Below are 24,865 nucleotides of genomic sequence, written 5' to 3' on the forward strand. Positions count from 1 at the left end.
TCCAGATTACATAAAGTTACTGAATGTTGACTCTGGATACAAAGGTAGAGTTTGGGCATTAGAGATGGAGTCACTGCACCAAAATAGAGATTTATATATATTTATATTCAAGCAGGCAGAGACCAGTGTGTTCTCACAGAGTAAACAAACAAACTGTTTCACTAAACGTGGATATGAAGGCTGGTGAGGATGTAGAGATGCACTGAACCTTTTCTTTGTAATAATATATTTAATTTTGCCAACTCTATATACCATTTAGAAGTCTGTTTTATATTTATCAATATATTTTAGGGGTGGAGGACAAATTCTATTCACATAGGAATTGCGATTCTAATCAGTTTCTGTTAAGTCAGTTAAGTTTCTATTTTTAAAAACCACACAAAACAGCAGTCGGGCTATTTGTGTACAGTTTATTTTTGTAACTTCTGGGAGAAAAAGGCAGCTAGTCTAAACTTTTTATTTATGCAAGTTATTTTTGATGTACAGGAAGTAAGTTTCTATTTGTTTTGCATGAATAAATGTTAACTTTTGTCTTAAGTTTGCCTTTGTGTGATCACATTATCACATTGTCTTATACAAAGTCGATTGTTTTGATGCCATAATTCGCCTTAACACACAATTTTTGAATCGAGAATCTATCTATCTATCTATCTATCTATCTATCTATCTATCTATCTATCTATCTATCTATCTATCTATCTATCTATCTATCTATCTATCTATCTAGTTAGTTTACAAGCTATCTATCAACTTATCTCTCTTGTAGATAGCTTACTATCTATCCAGTTAGCGCGCTAGTTAGCTTACAAGCTATCTATCAACGTATCTCTCTTGCAAGTTAGCTTACTATCTATCTATTTAGTTAGCGTGCTAGTTAGCTTACAAGCTATCTATCAACGTATCTATCTCTCTTGCAAGTTAGCTTACTATCTACTTACTACTCTGACCTAACTGGCAACCCGTGGTTGCTCAGCAGCAGAGACTCTACTGACTGCAGTGACTGGTAGACGGCGGTAGGTGGCGCCACATGACGCCAAAACGTGATTTCAAAACATAAACGATGATTTGCAGTCTGCAAATGTTGTTGTTGGTGAGTTCAGTTTGTTATACGAACATTATTCCTGAGTCTCTGTGACGTATTAGGAGGATTTTTACGGCCAGTTGCTTTAAATTTATCCCATAACGCACCTTTAATCATCCACAAAACACAAACATTGATGACGACGACCCCTCGCGAACCCTCTCAAGTCTCTTAAGGAATGACGTATTCACAGATGTACTTCTTCAGACTGCGACACACCTCGTCGTACCACTTCCCCTGAGCAGACACCGACAGAACCACACAGCTCTCCCTCTTGGTTCCCGTCGGCTGCTTCTTGGATCGATCCCAGTTGACGAAGCTGACGGGTAAACTGTTGACGTCCACGTACTGGCCCTCTCTGACGATGTCGGCCACGCCGATCCACAGCTCCCTGGAGCCCGGAGAGCTCCTCCTGGCGTAGTCCCTCAGGTCGTTGTTCTCCGCCATGTCCCGAGGCGTCGCCAGGGTCCCTCCCTGTGCGATGCAGTCCTCGTTGGCCTCGTGGTAATGTTTGGGTTCCTCGACGGTGAGGTAGCACTTCCTGTGAGCTTTGATGCCTCGGAGACAAACTGGGAACACAGAGAGCGTTTCCTTCAAGGTCAAACATGTGGTGTTTACAGAGTTCACAAATGATGGAAATGTTCAGTTTCCTCAGTGATGGAAAAACGATCCTGAAACTTTTGAATCCTGCATTTTTCTTTGTAGAAATTCACAATGACTTCACAGAACATTGGAAAACATTGATTTATTGCATTTGATACAACTACTGACATCAGAAACACAACATTTCTATATAAAAGTTATTATTTCCTGTCATACTTCCCTTTGTCTTTGACTGATTGATCTGAGATTTGCTGCCCTCTGCTGGTGAATTTGTTCACCAACAGGCTTGAAATGTAATTCGTTATCAAAGATCTCTTTGCAGCATCTAAACTATGGAGGATGAGACCTGACATATCAATAAATAAATAAATACAGGAATAAATAAATAAATAAATAAATAAATAAATAAATAAATAAATAAATGCATAAATGCATAAATGCATAAATAAATAAATAAATTCATAAATAAATAAATACAGGAATAAATAAATAAATAAATAAATAAATAAATAAATAAATAAATAAATACAAGAATAAATAAATGTAAAGCATTTATTTATTTATTCCTGTATTTATTGATTGATTGATTGATATGTCAGGTCTCCAAACCAAACTTTTTCGATTCCAAAAAACAAATAATAAATGTATAAAATAAATAAACATACCTAAACATACATAAAGAAATAAATAAACATAAATAAATACAGGAATGAATGAATAAATAAATGTAAAGCATGTATTTATTTCTGCATTTATTTAATTTAATGCTGTATTTATTTATTTATTGATGTGTCAGGTCTCCATATAAAACTCTTGTCTGACAGAACATTCACTGGCCTCAAATATGACAAATAAAGTCGAGTTAAACCAAAATAAATTCAACAATTCCAAAAACAATCACAACATTCTCTATTTTTCAGTAATTATATCTCTGATTTACCCGTTTTTTTGATGTTCTTGGGTTTAATTAACTGTCCAATCGAAAGAATACATGAATAATTAAAACAGTACCTGTCTGCAGCGCCTGCATCTCTTTCAGTGAATTCACCTCCTGCCATAACTTCTCGATCTGGGACTTCACGTCCTCTTCGTCTGCGGCTGCATTTTCAACAAAGAGGTCAAATATCTCAGTACATGAGCACACGAGCACACGTATGTGATGATGTTTACGGTGAGTTCAGGTCATTCATACCTGACACGGCCTTCCTGGTGCGAGACGGACGACCGGAGCTGAAGTGAAGCAAAGAGAAGCAGAGGACGAGGAGGACGAGGAGGACGGGAAGAGCTGGACGAGCCATGACTGAGGCCAGAGGATCCTCAGAGGACTGAACACAGTGACCCAGCTAATGCTAATGCTGCTGCATATATACAGTATATACTGGCACTGTGTAAGGCTTCCTCTGTGTGTACGCCTCCTCCTCCTCCTCCTCCTCCTCCTCCTCCTCCTCCTGCACTGGCACCAAGTCTGTTTGTGTTTGTCCAAACATCAGGAGGAGGTGAGGGAGGTGAGGAGAAAATAACCATTTCCTGCTTCTGAAAAATATTTACTCTGCACAGAGGGAGCACGGAGCAGAATTTCACTTTCAGCGACACACAGAGTTCTTCAAGTTATTCTCACGTCAGCTCTAAAACAGACCATGACACTTTTATTTATTTATATTATCTATTTATTGTATTATTATTCATATGCACGATGATAAAAAAAACAAGAATTATATTTCATCACACAAAGGCAAAAGGGCTGATATAAAACCCTCTCCCCTCAATACAAAATCACTAAAAACAGATCAACTAATAGAAAAGTAAAGAGCTAAAATGGAAAAAAAAAAATAATAATTAAAAAAATTCATATTTTTTTTGGAAACTCGAGATTTCAAAAAAAAAAAAAAAGTCTTTCTTTCTTTTTTTTTTTGCGAAAAACCCATGCAAAATGGTAGGGTCCCCGCAGGCTGAGCCGAAATTTAGTTGCACCGAATTTCACGAAATTCGTTAGGAACATTGTCCGGCCCGAGACGAACAAAAAATCCTGAGAGCTGAAGGAAGTCCAGGTCCAGGTCCAGGTCCAGGTCCGGCTCCGACTCCGGCTCCGGCTCCGGCTCCGGCTCCGGCTCCGGCTCCGGCTCCGGCTCCAGCTCCAGTTCTGCTGCAGCCAGTTATTTATAGGGTGAGACGTTGCACACAGACGGGAGGGCAGAGCTAAATATGAAACACAAACCTCGGACGTGCGTACGCTCGATATAGCCGTACATTCCCAAAGCCTGCTCATGTCATATTTTCTCATTTTACATATTTATTCATGTACATTTCCAAGCATTAAGATTCAATTAAAGTTGCAAAAATAATACAGTTTCCACATCAGTGAGACATTCTGCAGAATAACGTATTCTGCTTCCTAATAAAAACGTTTGATTTCTTCAAAAATATAAGATAAATCATCCTCGGATCTTTATTTATTTCTTTGTTTATTTCCACCCTGAAGCAGAAATAAGAGCCAAACTCTGCAGCTGCAGTTGAGAGTGAAACAGAAAACTTAGCAGAGGATCAATACTTGTGGCTGAATCAGTAATGAATGATTAAAGCATGAGCACATGAATAAAACACAGTCTGCATCAAAATGAGCCAAAGGTCAAAGGTCAACGGGTGCACATTTTACTCAGTGAAGGTCAAACACAATCATCAGTGAGACTCTGGTGTATAAAGACATCAGTGGTGATATTCTAACTGTACACTCTTTGACACTCTGTCGCCACCTGGTGGCAAACTGAGGAATTACACACAGTTAAATACATGTCTGTAGAATTCATGGAAATCTTCAAATGTGCACCGAAAATGGAACTTCTCACATGTACTCACTCTTCTCCGGGTTCTCCAGTTTCTTCCCATAGTCCAGAACAGTGGACCCTGACGTCTACACTGGCTTTATCTGATAGATAGATTAGCTTACAAGCTATGTATCAACTTATCTATCTCTCTTGCTAGTTAGCTTACTATCTATCTATCTATCTATCTATCTATCTATCTATCTATCTATCTATCTATCTATCTATCTATCTATCTATCTATCTATCTATCTATCTATCTATCTATCTATCTATCTATCTATCTATCTAGTTAGCTTACAAGCTATCTATCAACGTATCTATCTCCCTTGCTAGTTAGCTTACTATCTATCTATCTATCTATCTATCTATCTATCTATCTATCTATCTATCTATCTATCTATCTATCTATCTATCTATCTATCTGTCTGTCTATCTATCTATCTATCTATCTATCTATCTATCTATCTATCTATCTATCTATCTATCTATCTATCTATCTATCTATCTATCTATCGAGTTAGCTTGCTAGTTAGCTTACAAGCTATGTATCAACTATCTATCCCTCTTGCTAGTTAGCTTACTATCTATCTATCTATCTATCTATCTATCTATCTATCTATCTATCTATCTATCTATCTATCTATCTATCTATCTATCTATCTAGTTAGCTTACAAGCTATCTATCAACGTATCTATCTCCCTTGCTAGTTAGCTTACTATCTATCTATCTATCTATCTATCTATCTATCTATCTATCTATCTATCTATCTATCTATCTATCTATCTATCTATCGAGTTAGCTTGCTAGTAAGCTTACAAGCTATCTATTAACATATCTATCGCTCTTGCTAGTTAGCTTACTATCTATCTATCGAGTTAGCGTGCTAGTTAGCTTACAAGCTATGTATCAACTTATCTATCTCTCTTGCTAGTTAGCTTACTATCTATCTATCTAGTTAGTGTGCTAGTTAGCTTACAAGCTATGTATCAACCTATCTATCTATCTATCTATCTATCTATCAATCTATCTATCTATCTATCTATCTATCTATCTATCTATCTATCTATCTATCTATCTAGTTAGCGTGCTAGTTAGCTTACAAGCTATGTATCAACTTATCTATCTCTCTTGCTAGTTAGCTTACTATCTATCTATCTAGTTAGCTTGCTAGTTAGCTTACAAGCTATCTATCAACGTATCTATCTCTCTTGCTAGTTAGCTTACTTTCTACCACTTATACAGTGGTAGACAATGAGAGAAAATAAAGACAAAATACAACTGTGGAATACTTTGCAGATACATTTATTCAAGTATCACAAAACTGTACTCGGATAAAGTACACAACAAAAACACAAGCACAGGTAAACCACAGTTAATGATGTCATTTAAGCACAGACTTAAATTCTTAACACTTCTTTAGCCAGCGATGGAGAGATCTAATCCCCTACGTCTGGATTAACATGGACTACGCTCTAACTCTCGAAATGTGAGATAAAAATGAAACACTGGAGTTCTCAGAGCCAATAAAAGGCTCAATAAATAGTGAAAACATGACAAAGTTCATGTTTTGCTTTTACTTTTAAAGGCGCCATATGTAAGAATGTGGCCAAACACTGTTACTACATTCAAATTCAAAATATCGAGGTCTTTTAGGTTTCGTTTTCTGACGTAACTGGCAACCCGTGGTTGCTCGGCAGCAGAGACTCTACTGACTGCAATGATTGGTAGACGGCGGTAGGTGGCGCCACATGACGCCAAAACATGATTTCAAAACATAAACATGATTTGCAGTCTGCCAAATATATTTTTTAATGCAAATATTTTGTCTGTACTGTTGTTGATTTATTACATAATGCACCTTTAAATGAAAAAGAAAGTGTGTTTTTTTGTCTCTTCAGAGTGAAGGGAATCCCACGTTATTAATAATAAAGTAAAATACACAGCGTTCTAACTGTAAAAACGATTGATCTCAGGAGTTTTATGGCACTTTTGATCTGAGGCACCAGCAATAAACTTTGGTCACGCACAGTTAAGTAAAGCAGAGACTGAAGATCCTGAAGTTACTGATTCATCGCAGCTCAGAGTTTGGCAGATTAATTACTCTGAAGTGAATTAAACTTGACGTCTCAAATCTCTGTGACCCTAAAGATGAACGGAACACTGCGTGGGAAAACACAAGAGTTTTCATGGTCATCAATCGCCGTTTCTGTTCATTTGTTCAATATGAACGTGGAAAAGCATTTTTCAAGTATCAAACCCTCCTCTGCAGCTCAAAGGCACCGGTGACGCCAGAGTACGATGAATGGAAGAAGAAAACATGCTTTTCTTTCACCTGTTTGTTTGAAACATCAAAAACATCACACACACACACACACACACACTCAGGTGCGTTACTAAAGGTGCAGGTGGTGCAAAAACATGAGCTGGAAGATTAAATGAACTGTAAATATAACTATAACTCTACTATTTGACAAAGTACTTGTTCTTGCTGCCTGATGACAAATCAACCTTCATATATTTTAAAAAATTAAAAAATTCAAGAAAATAAAAAAAAATGTTGTTTGACCGATCGACTGACAGACAAGAGCCACACACACACGCACACAAACACAGCACATTCATGCACACAACACATACTGTACAACACTGGTGTGAGTGGTTCTGTGCAGCCTCTCCAGTCTCTAAATGCACCACAGAAGAAGAAGGGTCCACAGGATCTGCAGGGTCCACAGGATCTGCAGGTTCTGCAGGATCTACACGTTCTGCAGGGTATACATCTGCAGGTTCTGCAGCATTTACAGGTTCTGCAGAATCTGCAGGATCTGCAGGATGTGCAGGATCTGCAGGGTCTGTAGGAGATACAGGATCTGCAGCGTCTACAGGATCTGCAGGTTATGCAGGGTCTATAGGATCTACAGGGTCTATAGGATCTACAGGGTCTGTACGATCTGCAGGGTGTGCAGAGTATGCAGGATCTACAGAATATGCAGCATCTACAGGGTCTATAGGGTATACAGGTTCTGCAGCATCTACAGGGTCTGCATCATCTACAGGATCTGCAGGGTCTATAGGGTCTACAGGTTCTGCAGGATCTACATGATCTGCAGGGCCTGCAGGGTATGCAGGATCTACAGGTTCTGCAGGATCTGCAGGATCTGCAGCATCTACAGGATCTGCAGGGTCTGCAGGATCTACAGGGTCTGGATCTGCAGGGTCTGCAGCCTCTGGATCTGCAGGGTGTTCATGGTCTACAGGATCTGCAGGTTCTGCAGGATCTACAGGTTTCGCAGGGAATGCAGGATCTACAGGTTCTGCAGATTCTGCAGGATCTACAGGATCTGCAGGGTCTGCAGCATCTACAGGATCTGCAGGATCTGCAGGATCTGCAGGGTCTGGATCTGCAGGGTCTGCAGCCTCTGGATCTGAAGGGTGTTCATGGTCTACAGGATCTGCAGGTTCTGCAGGATCTACAACTTCTGCATGGTCTAATGGATGAAAGGCATTCTCTCCTTGCTGTCGTTGTCTCCCTCAGGCTCCTCCTCTTCCTCTCCGGCCTCACTGGTCTCTGTGCTGTCACTCGCCATCTGCATTAGTGACAACGTTCGATTGTGTGTTTGTTTGTTTTTCTCTGAACAGCAGAAAATAGAATACAATAGAAAATACTAGACATCCGCACCTCTTCCCCTATTTAAATGCACCTGTATGTCTCAATGGCCTTCATTGACGTTAAATACTGCACTAAATAAAGTAAAAGCACATTAAACGTGTTGTTACCAGAGGAGTGGGAGACTTCTCCACGTCCAGGATGAGTTTTCCTATGTTGCCTCTGTCGTGGATTCTCTGCATGGCTTCTTTCACCTGAGAAGAAAACACACATACATGTACTTTAACTACATTCTACCTCACACAATCATCACCTTTTAACATGTGTTAAAATATCACAGATAAGCCCACAGAGTATATGATATAAACGTTGGTCTCAGACTGATTTTCACAGCTTCCAGCATCATTTCATTTTGATTCCACACTAAAGAACACGGTGGCCACCATATCCTGGTCGTCATCACAGACGCAGAGCAGCGATAATCTAAACTTAGTCAGTGTGAAGCGTTAATGGAGGAAACGATGACTAACAGAGGGTGAGTCACGCTGCTCCTCAGGTTATAAGAATACAGAGGTTATAAGAATACAGAGGTTATCAGAATGTGCAATATAGAGTGTTTAATATCCCTTTTTTCCAGCACAATCAAGGCAATATGCTAAAAAAAAAAAAAAAATCACCAAATATATAAACATACATGAGCAAAAATTGAATTTGTGAAATACGTCACAGTTCAAAGTTCACTTGGCTCTAATTTGTCTAATTTTGTGACTTTCTGCACAATTATTGTGACTTTATATCACAACTAAAATGTGATATAAAATGATTCAGAACTTTGACTCAACAACACAGAAGAAGTGTCTATCTAGTTAGCTTACAAGCTATCTATCAACTTATCTATCCTTGCTAGTTAGCTTACTATCTATCTATCTATCTATCTATCTATCTATCTATCTATCTATCTATCTATCTATCTATCTATCTATCTAGTTAGCGTGCTAGTTAGCTTACAAGCTATCTATCAACTTATCTATCTTTCTTGCTAGTTAGCTTATTATCTATCTATCTATCTATCTATCTATCTATCTATCTATCTATCTATCTATCTATCTATCTATCTATCTATCTATCTATCTATCTAGTTTGCGTGCTAGTTAAGCTATCTATCAACTTATCTATCTATCTTGCTGGTTGGCTTACAAGCTATCTATCAACTTATCTATATATCATGCTAGTTAGCTTACTATCTATCTGTCTGTCTATCTATCTAGTTAGCGTGCTAGTTAGCTTACAAGCTATCTATCAACTTATCTACCTATCTTGCTGGCTAGCTTACAACCTATCTATCAACGTATCTATCTCTCTTGCTAGTTAGCTTATGATCTATCTATCAATCCATCTAACTTAAAATTAACCTAAGTATGGCAAAAATATAAAAATGGTGTCAACACAGTCACAAAAAAAAGTATTATTTATGGAATATTACATAAAAATAAAGAAATAAACCCAATTTGTAGATGAACTATAGACGTTTTAACACAGCAGAAAAGTTCTGCAGCCACAGCTTTAGATCAGTATGAACTCTTTTAGGATTTATTCAGCAAACCTCAGCCCACTGCTGCTAAAAGTGAAGACATGGATATGAAGACGTGAGGACGTGGAGACGTGGGCTGCAGAGCTGGACCTAACAAAACTTCTCTGTGGGCAACAATGATTGTATTCCCATCTTTACACATAAACATAAGCTCAGTGCAGCTCATTAAAGCTTTGTCTTTGTCACATTTTACTTTCTCATCACAACTGAATGTGAGTCTTTGTCTGAAGTAATTGTGTCACAAGCTTGTTCACTTGTTGATGAAACTGTGGAAACCAAGCCAAGAGCAGAATGAGGTCATGCACTCGTTCAGCAGGGTTAGACCTGTTTTATACAAATGCTTTGAAATGACAAACAAATGAGGAGAATTCCACCTATAATTTAGTATAATTATATAGAGTATAATGATCAATTCTGACAGTGAAATACTGTTTATACGCAGGTTGTGTATAAAACATTTTTTCTAGTCACTTTATATTTTTTATATAGTTCTTGTATAGACGTTAAGCACGGCTTAACTTAACACAGTTATATATTTATTTTCATTCTCAGTGTATGGTTACTGTGTTATAAGTCAAGTCTAATGTATGTATGTTCAATGTATGTTACTGCTACTGGATGCTTGAATTTCCTTCAGGATCAATAAAGTATCTATCTATCTATCTATCTATCTATCTATCTATCTATCTATCTATCTATCTATCTATCTATCTATCTATCTATCTATCTATCTATCTAGTTAGCGTGCTAGTTAGCTTACAAGCTATCTATTAACTTCTTCTATCTATCAGCTAGCTAACATCTATCTATTTATCTATCTATCTATTAGCTAGCTAACTATCTATCAGCTAGCTATTTATCAGCTAGCTAACAATCTATCAGCTAGCTAACTATCTATCTATAAGCTAGCTATCTCTCTATCTATCTATCTATCAGCTAGCTAACTATCTATCAGCTAGCTAACATCTATCTATCTATCTATCTATCTATCTATCTATCTATCTATCTATCTATCTATCTATCTATCTATCTATCTATCTATCTATCTATCTATCTATCTTAATCTCTTATTGTTGTTGTATTCACCTTCTAACCTTAAATCCTCCTGTTGATTAATCAGCCTTTTTCTGTATTTTCCTTCCAGAATAAACTGTAGTCGTGGCCTCGGTGTAAACCACCGCCCTCCTCCTCCTCCTCCTCCTCTTCCTCCTCTTCCTCCTCCTCCTCTCTGATAAACAAACGATGCAGACTGAGCCTCTAACCCACACATCCCACGCCATCCTCCCATCAAATGAGATTCTTCTTCACGGCCAGTGATTTCAGTGAATGGCCTCAGCGACCTGCCAAAGTTCACTAATGACAACAGGATGGAAGGATGGAAGGATGGAAGGAAGGATGGAAGGATGGAAGGATGGATGTTTTCCCGTGAGAAATCAAAAACCTGACGACTGAACAGATCTTTTCTCAGAATAACTTGTAATCAGCTCCTCCTACGTTATTTCTGCCTTTATCTCAAATTCGTCCAGAGTGAACTGGGCGTGGAGCAGAATTCCTAACATTTTCTGTGGTTTAATAATCTCTGCTGATACTGTGGTCAAAAACACAGTCAGAGACCAGGAACTTTGATTCTGAGGGCAGGTCTTCACACTTCTGGAGCTTCGTTTAGCAGTTTGTGGTAAAACAAACACCTGACAAATGTGACGCTGTCAGAAATCTACGAACGAAACTTAAAATTACTTGCCAATATTTTCACTTTTACTGCATCGGCTCCAAATATCGTTTATCGGCCTCCTTGACCGCTACTCATCGGTATCGGCCCCGAAAAAAAAAACATATCTCTAAACTATCTTTGATTAAGAGCGAGTGAAAGATGTTTATGAACAAACAGAAGGACGAACAGGTGCACAAACATCAACAAATATCTCAAACTTCAATAAATGAATGAGAGAAAATCCACTCTGTAAAAATCTGCTGTTCTCTCATGAACTAAATATCCAAGAAAACTGTGATTATTATCATGATTATGTCCAGTGATTCACTCGCTGCAGAACAAATAATAAGAGTAAAGGTGAACTTTAGCATAAATCCAGAGCAGTGTGATTGACAGGTGTGTGTGTGGGTGTGAAATAATAATGAATAATCATCAGCCTGCCCACCATCTGTGGACAAACAGCTGATCTTTATAGATCTGTGAAGATGATGATGATGTGATGATGTCTTACCTCCTCCAGAGCCCACAGAGAGTCCACCACAGGCTTGATCTTCTTCTGATCGTAGAGACTCAACAGTTTGTCCATCACCGACCTCACCAGACCACAGCGGCCCTGTTTGAAGAGGAGGTTGAGGAGCGAGAATCCAGCGATGACCTTGTTCTCCTCGTAGAGTTTGATGGGGTTCACCTTCTCCACCTGCCACCACTGCAGCAGGAGGATAGAGAAGATATAAGAGTGACTCATTCAGGCATTAAAACTGTTGTTAAACTGGCTTCTGTTTCCTTCACATGTCCATGATGATGATGATGATGATGATGACGACAGACCACAGCTGCGTCTGTGACTCACAGATTTAGCAAAGCTGAAGAAACTCTTGGTTTCCCCGGTGACCAGGTTTGATGCTCCTGGAACAACAAAGAGAGACGAGAAGGTTCAGACGCTTAGGACTCACTGTGAAGATGCTGTGAAGATGCTGTGAGGATGTTGTGGTCCATTTAGAGACCACATCTCTACATACATGGAATTATGTGACTTCATTCATGAGGCTCCACAATATCAGAATAATTAACCCAAAATTGATTCAACTGAGCCTCACTATTTTACTGAATACATGGACTCACTCACATTTACACATACAAAAACACTGTTATAAGAATGTAGGAGAAAATAACTCAATTAAATGACAGAATACAGTGTAACGAACAATGAACAAATGCACCTCTAAATTAGAAAAATAAGAAATAAAAGGTTGCCATTTGTGGAAAAATTTGACTGTACATCCTCTAATCGTAAATTTAATTTAAATTAAAGTAAAAAATTTAGTTTCCAAAAAATTATGATTTTTTTTAAATAATTTAGTAATTTTTTGAAATCTTGAGTTTGAAAGGTGAAATCTTGAGTTTCCAAAAAATGAGGGAAAAAAAAGTGGATTTTATTTCCCCGGCATTTTTTGAAATCTCGAGTTTCAAAGTCGAGATCTTGAGTTTCCAAAAAAATCTGAAAAAAAAAAATTGAAATTTTTTTTTATTTTTTTTATTCGAGATCTCGACTTTTTGGAACTCAAGATTTCAAAAAATTACAAAAATTTGACAGATTTTTTTTTTTTTTTTTTACAATTTTTTGGAAACGAGATCTCGACTATCAAACTTGAGATTTCAAAAATCCACTTTTTTTTCATAATTTTTTTTCTCATGTCACTTCGGACGCTCCGAATGTTTGGGTGATAATAGCATGATAAAATAAATCATCTTCTTAAACATACTATAATAAGCTTAAAAACTCGTACTCCCACCGTAGAGGATGTACGTTCCCAGAGGTTTGAGCAGACTCAGGCCTTTCCCTGTGTTCTCTCCACTCAGACTGTCCAACAAGATGTCCACACCTTCAGGAGAGAGTCTGAGATATGGAAGAAGAAGAAGAAGAAGAGGAGGAGCAGAGTCAAGGTGAAGTTGAGGTGAAGTCAAGGTGAAGTCTACTCAAACTCAATTTTTACTTTTACTCCAATACATTCCCCCTAATTATCTTCTCTACTTGTTACTACCAAATACAATCAAAAGAAGCTTTTCTAGTCTTGATGACGACTCAAAGCTGCTTTTGCCATTCACCATCGTACAATCCCCACAATAAAATAAATAAAATATAGAAAAACAGAAGACCTAATAGACCCAAGAACAAACAATAAAACTAAAAATACTGAAGAAATTATAAAAACTTATTCAATAAAACCATAAAAAAGCCAAAACTTACTTCTCATACTGCCAAAGAGTATCTATCTAAATATGTTTAGGCAAAAATATGGTACTACTGACTAAATCTATGATCGATTATTCTTTTTGCAGCTAATGGTTAGGTCGGCCAAATATTAAAACATTGTGAAATAAGGCTCAGACTTCATATATATATGTATATATACATATACATACACAAAGACAGTGCCATTGCTGTGTTGAAAAACCCACATGTTTCTTTAGCCTCTGCCCACTCGCTCTCTCTCTCTCAAACTCAAAAAACCCTGACATTCAAACACAGAAACAGTGAGTCAACATATTTGTTTTTGGACATAATTCGGCTGATTATTCTGTGTCGTGGTGCAGATTATTCACGCGCTGAGATTACAGACAGTCGTGAGTGAGCAGATATGAATGAATGAATGAAGTTATTTTATGATCACAGAGCTGTAAATTCTTCTCTCTCTGCCTTGTGGCTCTGGACACCTGCTCACTGGTCTTGTGATTCTCATGGTTTTTGCCTTTTGTAAAAAGATTAATTTGATTGTGCTCTTGATCCTGAGAAGAATGTGAGGGCCAGAGAGAGATGAAGAAAAGACCAATAATCCACCGCTAAGATGGAAGAGGAAGAGGAAGAGGCTGAAACGATCACAGCTGAACCTGTGCTGAATATCATCTCACACATTTGATTATTGTAATTACGACAGTTTGCGCTGTTGGAAAAAATCCAACGCTAAACCCTAACCCTTCCAAGATTGTTTGTTTAGCATATTTGCAATTTGGGTGAAAGTGAGTTAAAAGTGAGCTAAACATCTATCTATCTATCTATCTATCTATCTATCTATCTATCTATCTATCTATCTATCTATCTATCTATCTATCTATCTATCTATCTATCTATCTATCAGCTAAAACATAGGTTAAAGTTAGCTGAACGTCTAGCTAGCTATATAGCTGTTTGTTTGTTTGTTTGTTTAGCATATTTGCAATTTGGGTGAAAGTGAGTTAAAAGTGAGCTAAACATCCTATCTATCTATCTATCTATCTATCTATCTATCTATCTATCTATCTATCTATCTATCTATCTAAATACATAATTAAATACATAAATAAATATGCTGTATTTTCTGTGATGTTCAGTCCTAATTAGCTCTGTCGTTCCACTTTGCCGGCGCAGACCTCCGCCCGGCACAAACGTTGCTGCTGCTGTCTGAGATTAACGGAGCGTTTCCATGGAGACCACGGCCACAAAAGACCAAATTAGGCAACAGGTATCGTCTGCATCCTGCCCTCGCCACGTTATCACATTAGCTGACGTGGACGACGACGTGACGCAGCCTTCAAACTACACTCTGATTTAAACCACGTTAATGTTTCCACAGAGATTCATACAACACACACACACACACACACAGTGTTCTGCACGCTGACCTTTTGACCTCTTGTACATAATCAGCGTTTCTGTCAAACAGGTGAGTCACTGAGTCTCTGATGGCGGCGTGTTTGGAGCACGAGGCGACGCCGAACACCGTGACGTTAGGGACAGTGGAGCAGAGCTGAGCCACGGCCTGACCCTGGAAATAAAACAGGAAATAACACGACAGTTTATCAAAGATATGATGTGTAAATGAACCACAACTCCCTAAAGAGTGTGTGTGTTTATTCTCTTTAGAACACACAACACGCAAAATAGCTTACAAGCTATCTATCAACTTATCTATCCTTCTTGCTAGTTAGCTTACTATCTATCTATCTATCTATCTATCTATCTATCTATCTATCTATCTATCTATCTATCTATCTATCTATCTATCTATCTATCTATCTATCTATCTATCTATCTATCTATCTAGTTAGCGTGCTAGTTAGCTTACAAGCTATCTATTAACTTATCTATCTTTCTTGCTAGTCAGCTTACTATCTATCTATCTATCTATCTATCTATCTATCTATCTATCTATCTATCTATCTATCTATCTATCTATCTATCTATCTATGTAGTTCAGCGTGCTAGTTATCTTACAAGCTATCTATCAACTTATCTATCTATCTTGCTGTTTAACTTACAAGGTATCTATCAACTTATCTATCGCTCTTGCTAGTTAGCTTACTATCTATCTATCTATCTATCTATCTATCTATCTATCTATCTATCTATCTATCTATCTATCTATCTATCTATCTATCTATCTATCAGCTAAAACATAGTTTAAAGTTAGCTAAACGTCTAGCTAGCTAGATTGCTGTTTGTTTGTACAGCATATTAGCAATTTGGGTGAAAGTAAGTTAAAAGTGAGCTAATCCTATCTATCTATCTATCTATCTATCTATCTATCTATCTATCTATCTATCTATCTATCTATCTATCTATCTATCTATCTATCTATTAGCTAAAACATAGGTTAAAGTTAGCTAAACGTCTAGCTAGTTATATAGCTGTTTGTTTGTTTAGCATATTTGCAATTTGGGTGAGTTAACCCAAGACCGTGTGCTCTCTCTCTATCTCTGTGTCTCAGGGAAACAAACTCACCACGCCGCCGCCGGCCGAGTGCACCAGCACCGACATCCCTTCTCGTAAGTTGGCGACCTCAAAGAGCATCATGTACGCCGCCACGAAGTTCAGGGCGAAGGCTGCGGCCTCGGCAAACGTCATTCTGTCTGGCATCTTGTGGACCAACTCTGCCGGCGTGCAGACCACCTCTGCCCAGGCGTTGTAATTCACAAAGGCCATCACTCTGTCGCCGATCTGAGGACGAGAGAGAGGGAGATGTTAGTGCAGCAGGAGCAGGAGGAGGATGAGGAGGATGATGTAGATTCACTGTGATGATACTTTCACATCCACCTACTTCAAATCCCTTTGTGTTTTCACCCACAGACTCAACGATACCAGAGCATTCAAAGCCAGGGACCAGAGGAGGCTTCGGAGGACTGTCGATGGTTCCCTGACGGACCATCAGGTCCAGGAAATTCAGGCCACTGCAACAACATCAAATAAGATAAATATTAGATAAAGATAAGATAAGATAAGATAAGATAAGATAAGGTAAGGTAAGGTAAGGTGAGGTGAGATAAAGATAAATATAAGGTAAGATGAGATAAGGATAAAGGTAAGGATTAAGATAAGAATAAAGGTAAGATAAGAATAAAGGTAAGGATTTAGATAAGAATAAAGGTAAGGATTAAGATAAGGATAAAGGTAAGGATTAAGATAAGGATAAAGGTAAGATAAGATAAGGATAAAGATAAGATAAGGATAAAGGTAAGATAAGATAAGGATAAAGATAAAGATAAAGGTAAAAAAAAGAAGGTAAAAACAGCTTCTCTGGACAAAAACGCATGAAACTAGTGAAGAATGTGAAATCATGGTCAGAACCAACCTGTGGCTTCATGACTGTGTGAATATAGTGTAAATACAGTGTGAATACAGTGTGAATACAGTGTGAATACTATGTGAATACAGTGTGAATACAGTGTAAATACAGTGTGAATACAGTGTGAATACAGTGTAAATACAGTGTAAATACAGTGTGAATACAGTGTAAATACAGTGTGAATACAGTGTGAATACTATGTGAATACAGTGTAAATACAGCGTGAATAATGTGTGAATACAGTGTGAATACTATGTGAATACAGTGTAAATACAGTGTGAATACAGTGTAAATACACAGTGATGATGGTGATGGTGTTTATTTACCAGGCTTTGACGCGGATCTTCACCTCTCCGCCCCGGGGCTCGGGCATCGTCCTCCGGCTCACGCGGAGTTTGTTCAGACCTCCGAACCCGGACAGAATCACCGCCCGCATTTCTTTGGCGTCGTGCGGGGAATGCGCGCCGCAGTCCGGCTCTTTGCCCACGTGTCTGTCGATCATGAACTCGGTCTCCTCCGTCATCCCCGATCCTTCTTTAGCCATGACGACCGAGACCTGCTGCTGCTGCTGCTGCTGCTGCTGCTGCTCCTTATGCTGCTGCTGCTGCTGATGATGATGATGATGAAGATCTCCTCCTCTCTCTGCTCCTCCTCAGCTTCACTGATGATGATGATGATGATGGTGATGATGGTGCGCACACACGCGCTCAGTGGTTGGGTGAATGGATGAATGAATGGATGCGTCTTCCTTTCACAGAGCTGGAGCTGTTTTCTTATTCAAATTAATGCAGTCACTTCAAATTAAATTATATTAAATTAAATTAAATTAAATTAAATTACAGAAATCATGACAATTATTAAAAAAGAAGAAAAAAAAACTAACAGAATTATTATTATTATATATATTAGCGTGTGTGTGGGTGGTTTCTGTATGAAGTGCGCCATCTGGTGGCGAAAAGTGGTTTTTCTTAATTATACAAATGTACAGTATATTGATTTTCAGTGTTGTTTCATGATGACATGTTTATTTTTATTTTATTTAAGTGTCAGAGAGCAGAACAGCACAGGGGCTTTTAATTATGGGATGTATTCACATTAGAATGTGAACAGTTTAAGTGCATTCTGTATCAAAACATTATAAAAAAACATGCACTAATGATTTATATTTCATCAATATATTATTAAATATTGTTAGAATGGCGCAAATATGTAGAAATGTAAACTATACGCCAATATTCAGAGAAGTCTCTTTATATTAAACATCAGTTATGTTAACCTTGTGTTGAATATCCCAATATTAACAAACAATAATATAAACAATATTATTGCAGCGGTAATAGGGATTAGCATAGCGTGACAATATAATAATATAGTATAAGACAATGTAATATAACATAACACCCTATCAATGTACAGAAATGTCTAATTTAACATGACATACATATTATTATAATAATAATACATATACTGTATATGTGTGTGTATATACAGTCAAACATCCTCACAAACCTTTAATTTAGTCACTTTTAGTAATTTAGTGATTTGAAGCCGCTCAGTATGAACACAGTGAGTCGTCGTGTTGTTGAGCAGCAGCTGCTTTTTATTGTTATCTGAAGTTCTGGTGCATAGTAACATAAATTCAAGGTCCATGTAGAAATCGACTTAAAAGCACATGTCACATGCGAGTTCTCTTCTTTAAACCAGCAGCCCTTCAACCCTGAAACTCTGTAAAAATGTCTTTACATTGGTTCACTGGCACTTTTACAAGGTTAAATTGTGCGTATCACAGCCTGGTTTCATATATATTACATTTAATGTTCTGTTATGTCGGAGTATATTTCTCAAAAGTAAAGAAAAATGACTTGTGTTGTGTGATTCTATGTTCATTTGCTATAAAACATCCTCTGTGATAGTTTACATTCAGACAGAGTGAAGAAGAGAAAAAGTGGTTTCTCTAAAGTCTCGGGGTGCTGGTGAATATTCGCAGTCCGTGCATTCCTTGAATCTCTTCCTTTAGAGCCTGAAGAAGAAGAAGAAGAAGAAAAACACTTATATTAAAAAATATTAAATAATGTAAAATAAAGGTAACTACTCCGTAACATATTGCTAAATAACTTTCTGTATTTATTACTTATTCTATTCCACTCGTCGCATGATGCATAAACAATGATACGCTGCGGTCTAGTGGCGGCATGCCGTCACTTTGAGGGTAACGCAGTCGCCATGCATTGTGGGAAATGTAGTTTATGGTCAATGCACACCTTAAAGCAGCATAGAACTATTTTAACACAGATTTTTAAGACCAATTAATCACTCGTGTGCCACATAAAATGACGTGACGATGGGCCACATCTGGACCCCGGGCCTTGAGTTGGACACATGCTCTAAAGAGACAGGTTTTAAACGTTTATGAAGTTAAAATGTGATAAATATGAGGTTTAAGGGCGGTAAATATTGATATTATAAATGTCTTTTTTTTTTTGTTGTTGTACAATTTGTGTTCAGACAGAGTTTGTGCACTTGAGTTAAGTTTAGTTTACCTGATTGACTAACTGGTGTTGTTGAACAACTCTCTTTCCTTTGAACTCACTGGACTCGATGTGGATCTCATACATATCCCCACAGCCACCTGCACACACACACACACACACACACACACACACAATCATAGAGTTTCTCCACAACACGAATAGTGGATCACGAATAAAGACGGAGAATCTGCTCCTAAACTCAGTTATTATCACAGAGATATTGAACAAGTCAGTAAAATCAAACAATCTTTGCTCAATTCAAATGAAGCAGTGATCATTATTGTGTGTGTGATATTTATTCATGTCATGTGATCAACTCTGAAAATTAAACTAAGTATACTTTTAGACCGGTACTTTTACTTATACATACATACATATATATACATATGTATATGTTTGCACATATATACATACGTATACATAGTATGTACATACATATTTACATATATATATGCATATATATATATATACACATACACACACATATATACATACATACATATGCATACATATATATACATATATACATACATATGCATACATACGTAAATACATATATACATACCTACATACATACATACACATATATATATATATATATATATATATATATATATATATATATATATATATATATATATATATATACACATATATACATACATATATATACACACACATACATACATATATACGCATGCATACATACATACATATATACATACACATATATATATATATATACACACATACATACATACATACATACACATATATATGCATACATACATACATATATATACACACATATATATATATACACACATAAATACATACATACATATATATACGCATGCATACATACATATATACATATACATACGCTCAGTAATCTGTTTAGATTATTACAGACTGTTGACTGCCGTTGGGCGGACGTGTTAGAGAGCAGGCTCCTGTTTACCTGAAATATCCACGACTTTGAGCGACGACGCTAACGGGAACTTGTCCTTCAGGATCTCTGCGATGCGGACTTCACCGTTAGTTTGTGAGGAGGACAGACTTCTCTGCGCAGCCTGAAGAGGAGGAACAATGTCCGGATTAAAAACGCTGAGTCACAGTCAGCGGTGAGATTAAAAACGCTGAGTCACAGTCAGCGGTGAGATTAAAAACGCTGAGTCAACGGTGAGATTAAAACTCTGAATTGCCTTGTGTAAGAATGGCGCTATAGTAATAAACGTGCCTTGCCTCAAACACTTCAGAGCTTCAACCACCGAAGCGAAGCGGTGAAAAAACTCACCCGGTGACCGGTGCCGAGGAGCCGCAGAGCAGAGGTCACGGTGCCGGACAAAGCCCGTTTACACGCCAGCATCGCGGAAATGAACAAAATACAGATTAAGTTTATGAATTAATCTGGTGGAGGGAATGTTTACATTCGCACCACCGGCTGCTAGCTTAGCAAGTCATGTCCTCAGCGGAGGAGACTCGGCGCAGGAATATGACGTCACACACCTGGATGTTGTTTTTAAAAGAGCCGTCAGTCAAAGAAAGAAAGAATATAAGTAAGTTATTGATAATTATGCATCTCATTTAAACAAATGCACATTATGTTAAAGTTATTGGGAACTTTATGTAAATGTTGACCATTACTCGACAAACAGTTCTAAGTTTAAATAAAATAAACAAATCAACAAGAGGCAACAGAATAGTTTTTGTATATTAAATCTTATAAATTTATACAAAGAGGAAACTTAAAGAACAACTATGGAGGACAAGACCTGACATATCAATAAATAAATAAATACATATATAAATACTGGAATAAATAAATAAATGTATTTATTTCTGTATTTATTTATTTATTTCTGTTCACCTACATTTATTTATTTATTCCTGTATTTATTTATTTATTTATATATATATACACATATATCCCTGTATTTATTTCATTTATTTATGTATTTATTTATTAATGCATTTATATTTGTTTATGTATTTATTTTTGTTCACCTACATTTATTTAGTTCTACATTTCTGTTTTCTTATTTTCTGATTTATTTATTTGTGCATTTATTTGTGGATATGTCAGGTCCTCCATAAACAACTACAGCTGCAAATATAACATATGCTTCATAAGCAGATAAGATAAGATAATGCACGTGTTTATCTTAGTATTTATAATCACAAAATAATCACATACTGGATTATCATTTTGTTGACGTGTATGATGGGAATAATATATTTGAACAATATGTACTTTATAATTATTACATTTAAAAACCTCCTAAAAGACGTATGTATGGAGCAGTTATTTAGTTACTATTTTCTTTATTCCATGAAGATCGTACGATATTTCAGCGTCAGAGGAAACAAAAAATACTCAGAAATGTTCAGACAGCAGGTGTAAATAAAATAAAATCAGTGATGACTCACTGATAATTACCTGTGATTTCCATTTAGTTTAGTTTAATTTAGTTTAGTCTTCTGTATACAACACAGTACAAATACCACCATTATGTGTTGTTTTAGCAATGTTATAATAACAATGCACTATTATTTTGCAATGTCTTTATTAAAATACAACTGTCTCTTACATTTGAACCACAGCAGGACTCTGTGGAACTCTAATTAATGTCATTACTGACACCTGTGAAACATGTCTATTACAGAAGGTTTATTTAAAGACGCGATGCAGCGTTTACAGGCAAAGATGACAGGATTCAACAGTCTTGTGCTCATCATCATCATCATCATCATCATCATCATCATCATCATCATCATCATCAGTCCCTCTCCCAAAGGTAAATATGACGTTTTTATTCCTAAATAAAACAAACATCACATCCACGATGCAGTTAAAGCCCTCGTGTGTTCTTTGAGTGACACTTTGATGGTCGCAGGTCTGAAAGAGAAGCTTATCTCACTCTGCAGATGGTGGATCCTGCTGCTGTAAACGGAGACGCGAGGACAATCGCCGGCTGTTGACACTCTCGCCGCGTCCTCTTTGAGCTTTGTTTGTGCTCCGACAATCACGGAGACGAACACAAAGGCCTGGAAAACCGTCCTCCGTGTCAGTGGCTCCATCCTCGGCGTGAGAGCCGCTGACGTCAGAGTCCTTTAAAAACCACGTCGCTCGCAGACCGTGAAGCGTGGACCGAAGGCGACATGGACGGAGCTGCTGTCCTCACGCTGATGGCTCTGCTCCTCAGCCGGCTCTGTCACGCTGAAGAAGACGACGAAGCTCAGACTCCGTCCTGCCCCGAACACCAGGAGGCCTTTGACGGCTCCTGCTACGAGTTTGTGTCTCTGCAGAGATCTTTCCTCAGCGCTCAGACGTGGTGCGAGCGAGGAGGAGGAGGAGGAGGAGGAGGAGGAGGAGGACACCTGGCCTTCATCCTCAACGACGAGACGCAGCAGTTCCTTCAGAAGCACCTGCAGCCGGAGAAGGACTGGTGGCTCGGGCTGGCACCTGCTGCTCCTAACCTCACTCTGGAGTCTGCTGACACTGAGGGTGAGAGGGCACGCATTGTACTTGTACTTGTGTCATACTGAGGACCAGTGAGAGTTTTTAACCAACAAAGTGAGATCATTTTTACAAAGTGTGGACATTTTTGTCCGGTCCTCACTTTGTTTTCATTGAAAATCACTTCCTTAGGTTGTAAACATGCTGAGGTCCTCAATTTGGTACAAAAACCTGTTTTTCAGCCCTGGTGTTTCACACACTTGTTGCTCTGGGGCTCCACCTGCAGACATTTTATGGTACTGCACCCAGTAGTTCTTTATAGATGTCATTCATGAAGTAGATATTTGTACTATGTCAGCACCTTTACCCGGTCCTCAGTATGCAGAAAGAACAATAATGTGTGTGTTCTTGTACTTTTGTCATACTGAGGACCAGTGAGGGTTTTAAACCAACAAAGTGAGGTCATTTTTACAAAATGTGGACATTTTGGCCGGTCCTCACTTTGTTTCATTCAGATCATTTTCTTAGGTTGTAAACATGCTATACTGTAATGAAATGAGACTGAGGAATTATAGTTTGTTTTGTTATTTTTTTAGAAAGCTATATAGATTATATATATGTGTGTGTATATATATATATATATATATATATTTGTGTATGTGTGTATATATATATAATATATATGTGTATATTTATATATATAGATATAGATAGATATATAGATTCCATTATTTACCAGACCTTTGTTATACAACTGATTTGAAAAGGTTTGAACCTTGAACTATCTACTAATCGAGGATCTTGTTAGTCACTTACATTTAGTATTTTATCTTATTTCTAACACATTTAGGATGTTTCTGCTGTTCCGTGTGTTCAGCTCTGATCTGATCTGATCTCCTCAGAGCAGCAGGTGTAACCAGAGATATTCTCCTCTTCAATGGCCTCGCTGTCAGTCGCCTGATTTACAAACGTTGTCTTTATTTCCCGTCGCAGAGAACAAATCTCTATGGTTCATTCACGTGTCACCCGCTCCGCCTTTTGCTTTGTCCTTTTATGAGCCGTAATTACACCCGAACAATTAACGCATGCACAAAGAAAAGGACACTGTGCGTCCTGTATTCTAACATCTTTATTTATGTGTTACCGCTCTCTCCCAGGATCCCTCGCGTGGCTCGACAGCTCCGACGTCAGCTACAATAACTGGGTGAATGTTCCAGATCCAGGAGCAGCCTGTGGTCACATCCTGGGACATTCAGGCTTCCAGTGGGAAGCAACGGTCAACTGCAGCCAGGAGCTGGACTTCATCTGCCAGTTTGGTGCTCGCTAAACATCATCAATAATCATCAATAATCATCAATAATCACAGTACCAGCGTCTGCTGTTGCTCTTTCTGATTTTATTTGGGTTTAAATCCCTGAATGGCCTCGAACCCCCTGAGTTTGAAATTCGTGATTTCAAAATGGAAAAAAAAAATCCAATATTTTTTCATAATTTTTTGGAAACTCAAGATTTCAAAATGAATAAAAAGCATACACTTTTTTTTCATAATTTTTTGGAAGCGCGAGATCTCGGCTTTCAAACTCGAATTCTCAACTTTGGTTCGAGATTTCAAGATTGTTTTTTCGTCATTTTTATTTCTCATGTCACTTCGGAGGCTCCGTAGTTTAGTGATTCAAAATGTAAATTATATCTTGACAATCCAGTGTTTGTTTTGATATATAGTTGACGACAAAAAAAAACCTATTATGAGCAAAATGAATCTAAATAACGAAAAAAGACAGAAATAGAACAGAATTAAAACATTAAAACCAAAAACATCATGTAAATTGTAATTAAAACACTAGACAAGCTGAATTTAATA

At 37.6% G+C, this 24,865-nt stretch overlaps 4 protein-coding genes across 4 annotated transcripts in view; 1 reads left to right on the forward strand and 3 right to left on the reverse strand.

Annotated features, from left to right (window-relative positions):
• Positions 1-1,252: 1,252 nt before the first annotated feature.
• On the reverse strand, positions 1,253-2,982 carry clec3a (C-type lectin domain family 3, member A; the record flags this gene model as incomplete). Its single annotated transcript, XM_083890969.1, has 3 exons — positions 1,253-1,650; positions 2,696-2,782; positions 2,877-2,982. 3 exons carry the CDS (start codon positions 2,980-2,982, stop codon positions 1,253-1,255), a joined length of 591 nt encoding a protein of 196 aa, XP_083747095.1.
• A 5,010-nt stretch (positions 2,983-7,992) lies between these two features.
• On the reverse strand, positions 7,993-17,557 carry vat1l (vesicle amine transport 1-like; the record flags this gene model as incomplete). The annotated part of the gene is made up of 9 exons (XM_083891087.1): positions 7,993-8,091; positions 8,282-8,365; positions 11,925-12,119; positions 12,264-12,319; positions 13,207-13,310; positions 15,074-15,216; positions 16,173-16,388; positions 16,489-16,618; positions 17,340-17,557. The coding sequence occupies 9 exons, from the start codon at positions 17,555-17,557 to the stop codon at positions 7,993-7,995; spliced, it is 1,245 nt and encodes a 414-aa protein (XP_083747213.1).
• A 1,077-nt stretch (positions 17,558-18,634) lies between these two features.
• bola3 (bolA family member 3) lies at positions 18,635-21,020 on the reverse strand. The gene is made up of 4 exons (XM_083891805.1): positions 20,842-21,020; positions 20,506-20,617; positions 19,554-19,642; positions 18,635-19,033 (listed from the first exon to the last, which is right to left on the reverse strand). The coding sequence occupies exons 1-4, from the start codon at positions 20,911-20,913 to the stop codon at positions 18,968-18,970; spliced, it is 339 nt and encodes a 112-aa protein (XP_083747931.1). The 5' UTR covers positions 20,914-21,020; the 3' UTR covers positions 18,635-18,967.
• A 1,686-nt stretch (positions 21,021-22,706) lies between these two features.
• Positions 22,707-24,865, forward strand: part of LOC310928353 (polycystin-1-like protein 2) — a gene marked incomplete at both ends in the record, with an annotated part of 33,376 nt that continues 31,217 nt past the window's right edge. Inside the window, 2 exons of the mRNA XM_083890877.1 lie at positions 22,707-23,052; positions 24,162-24,320. Coding sequence (XP_083747003.1) covers positions 22,707-23,052; positions 24,162-24,320 — 505 coding nt within the window. The remainder of the gene's footprint in view (positions 23,053-24,161; positions 24,321-24,865) is intronic.

This window comes from Microchirus variegatus, assembly GCF_963457635.1.
Source record: "Microchirus variegatus genome assembly, chromosome: 6".
In the NCBI taxonomy this organism is placed as follows: Eukaryota; Metazoa; Chordata; class Actinopteri; order Pleuronectiformes; family Soleidae; genus Microchirus; species Microchirus variegatus.

Bases quoted from the DNA above. Each gene is read 5' to 3' on its own strand.
- bola3 (XM_083891805.1), bottom strand. From the start codon at position 20,913: ATGCTGGCGTGTAAACGGGCTTTGTCCGGCACCGTGACCTCTGCTCTG. The intron at 20,618-20,841 runs GTGAGTTTTTTC...CCTCCTCTTCAG, and splicing joins TCCTCGGCACCGGTCACCGG to GCTGCGCAGAGAAGTCTGTC. The intron at 19,034-19,553 runs GTAAACTAAACT...CTTCTTCTTCAG, and splicing joins AACACCAGTTAGTCAATCAG to GCTCTAAAGGAAGAGATTCA.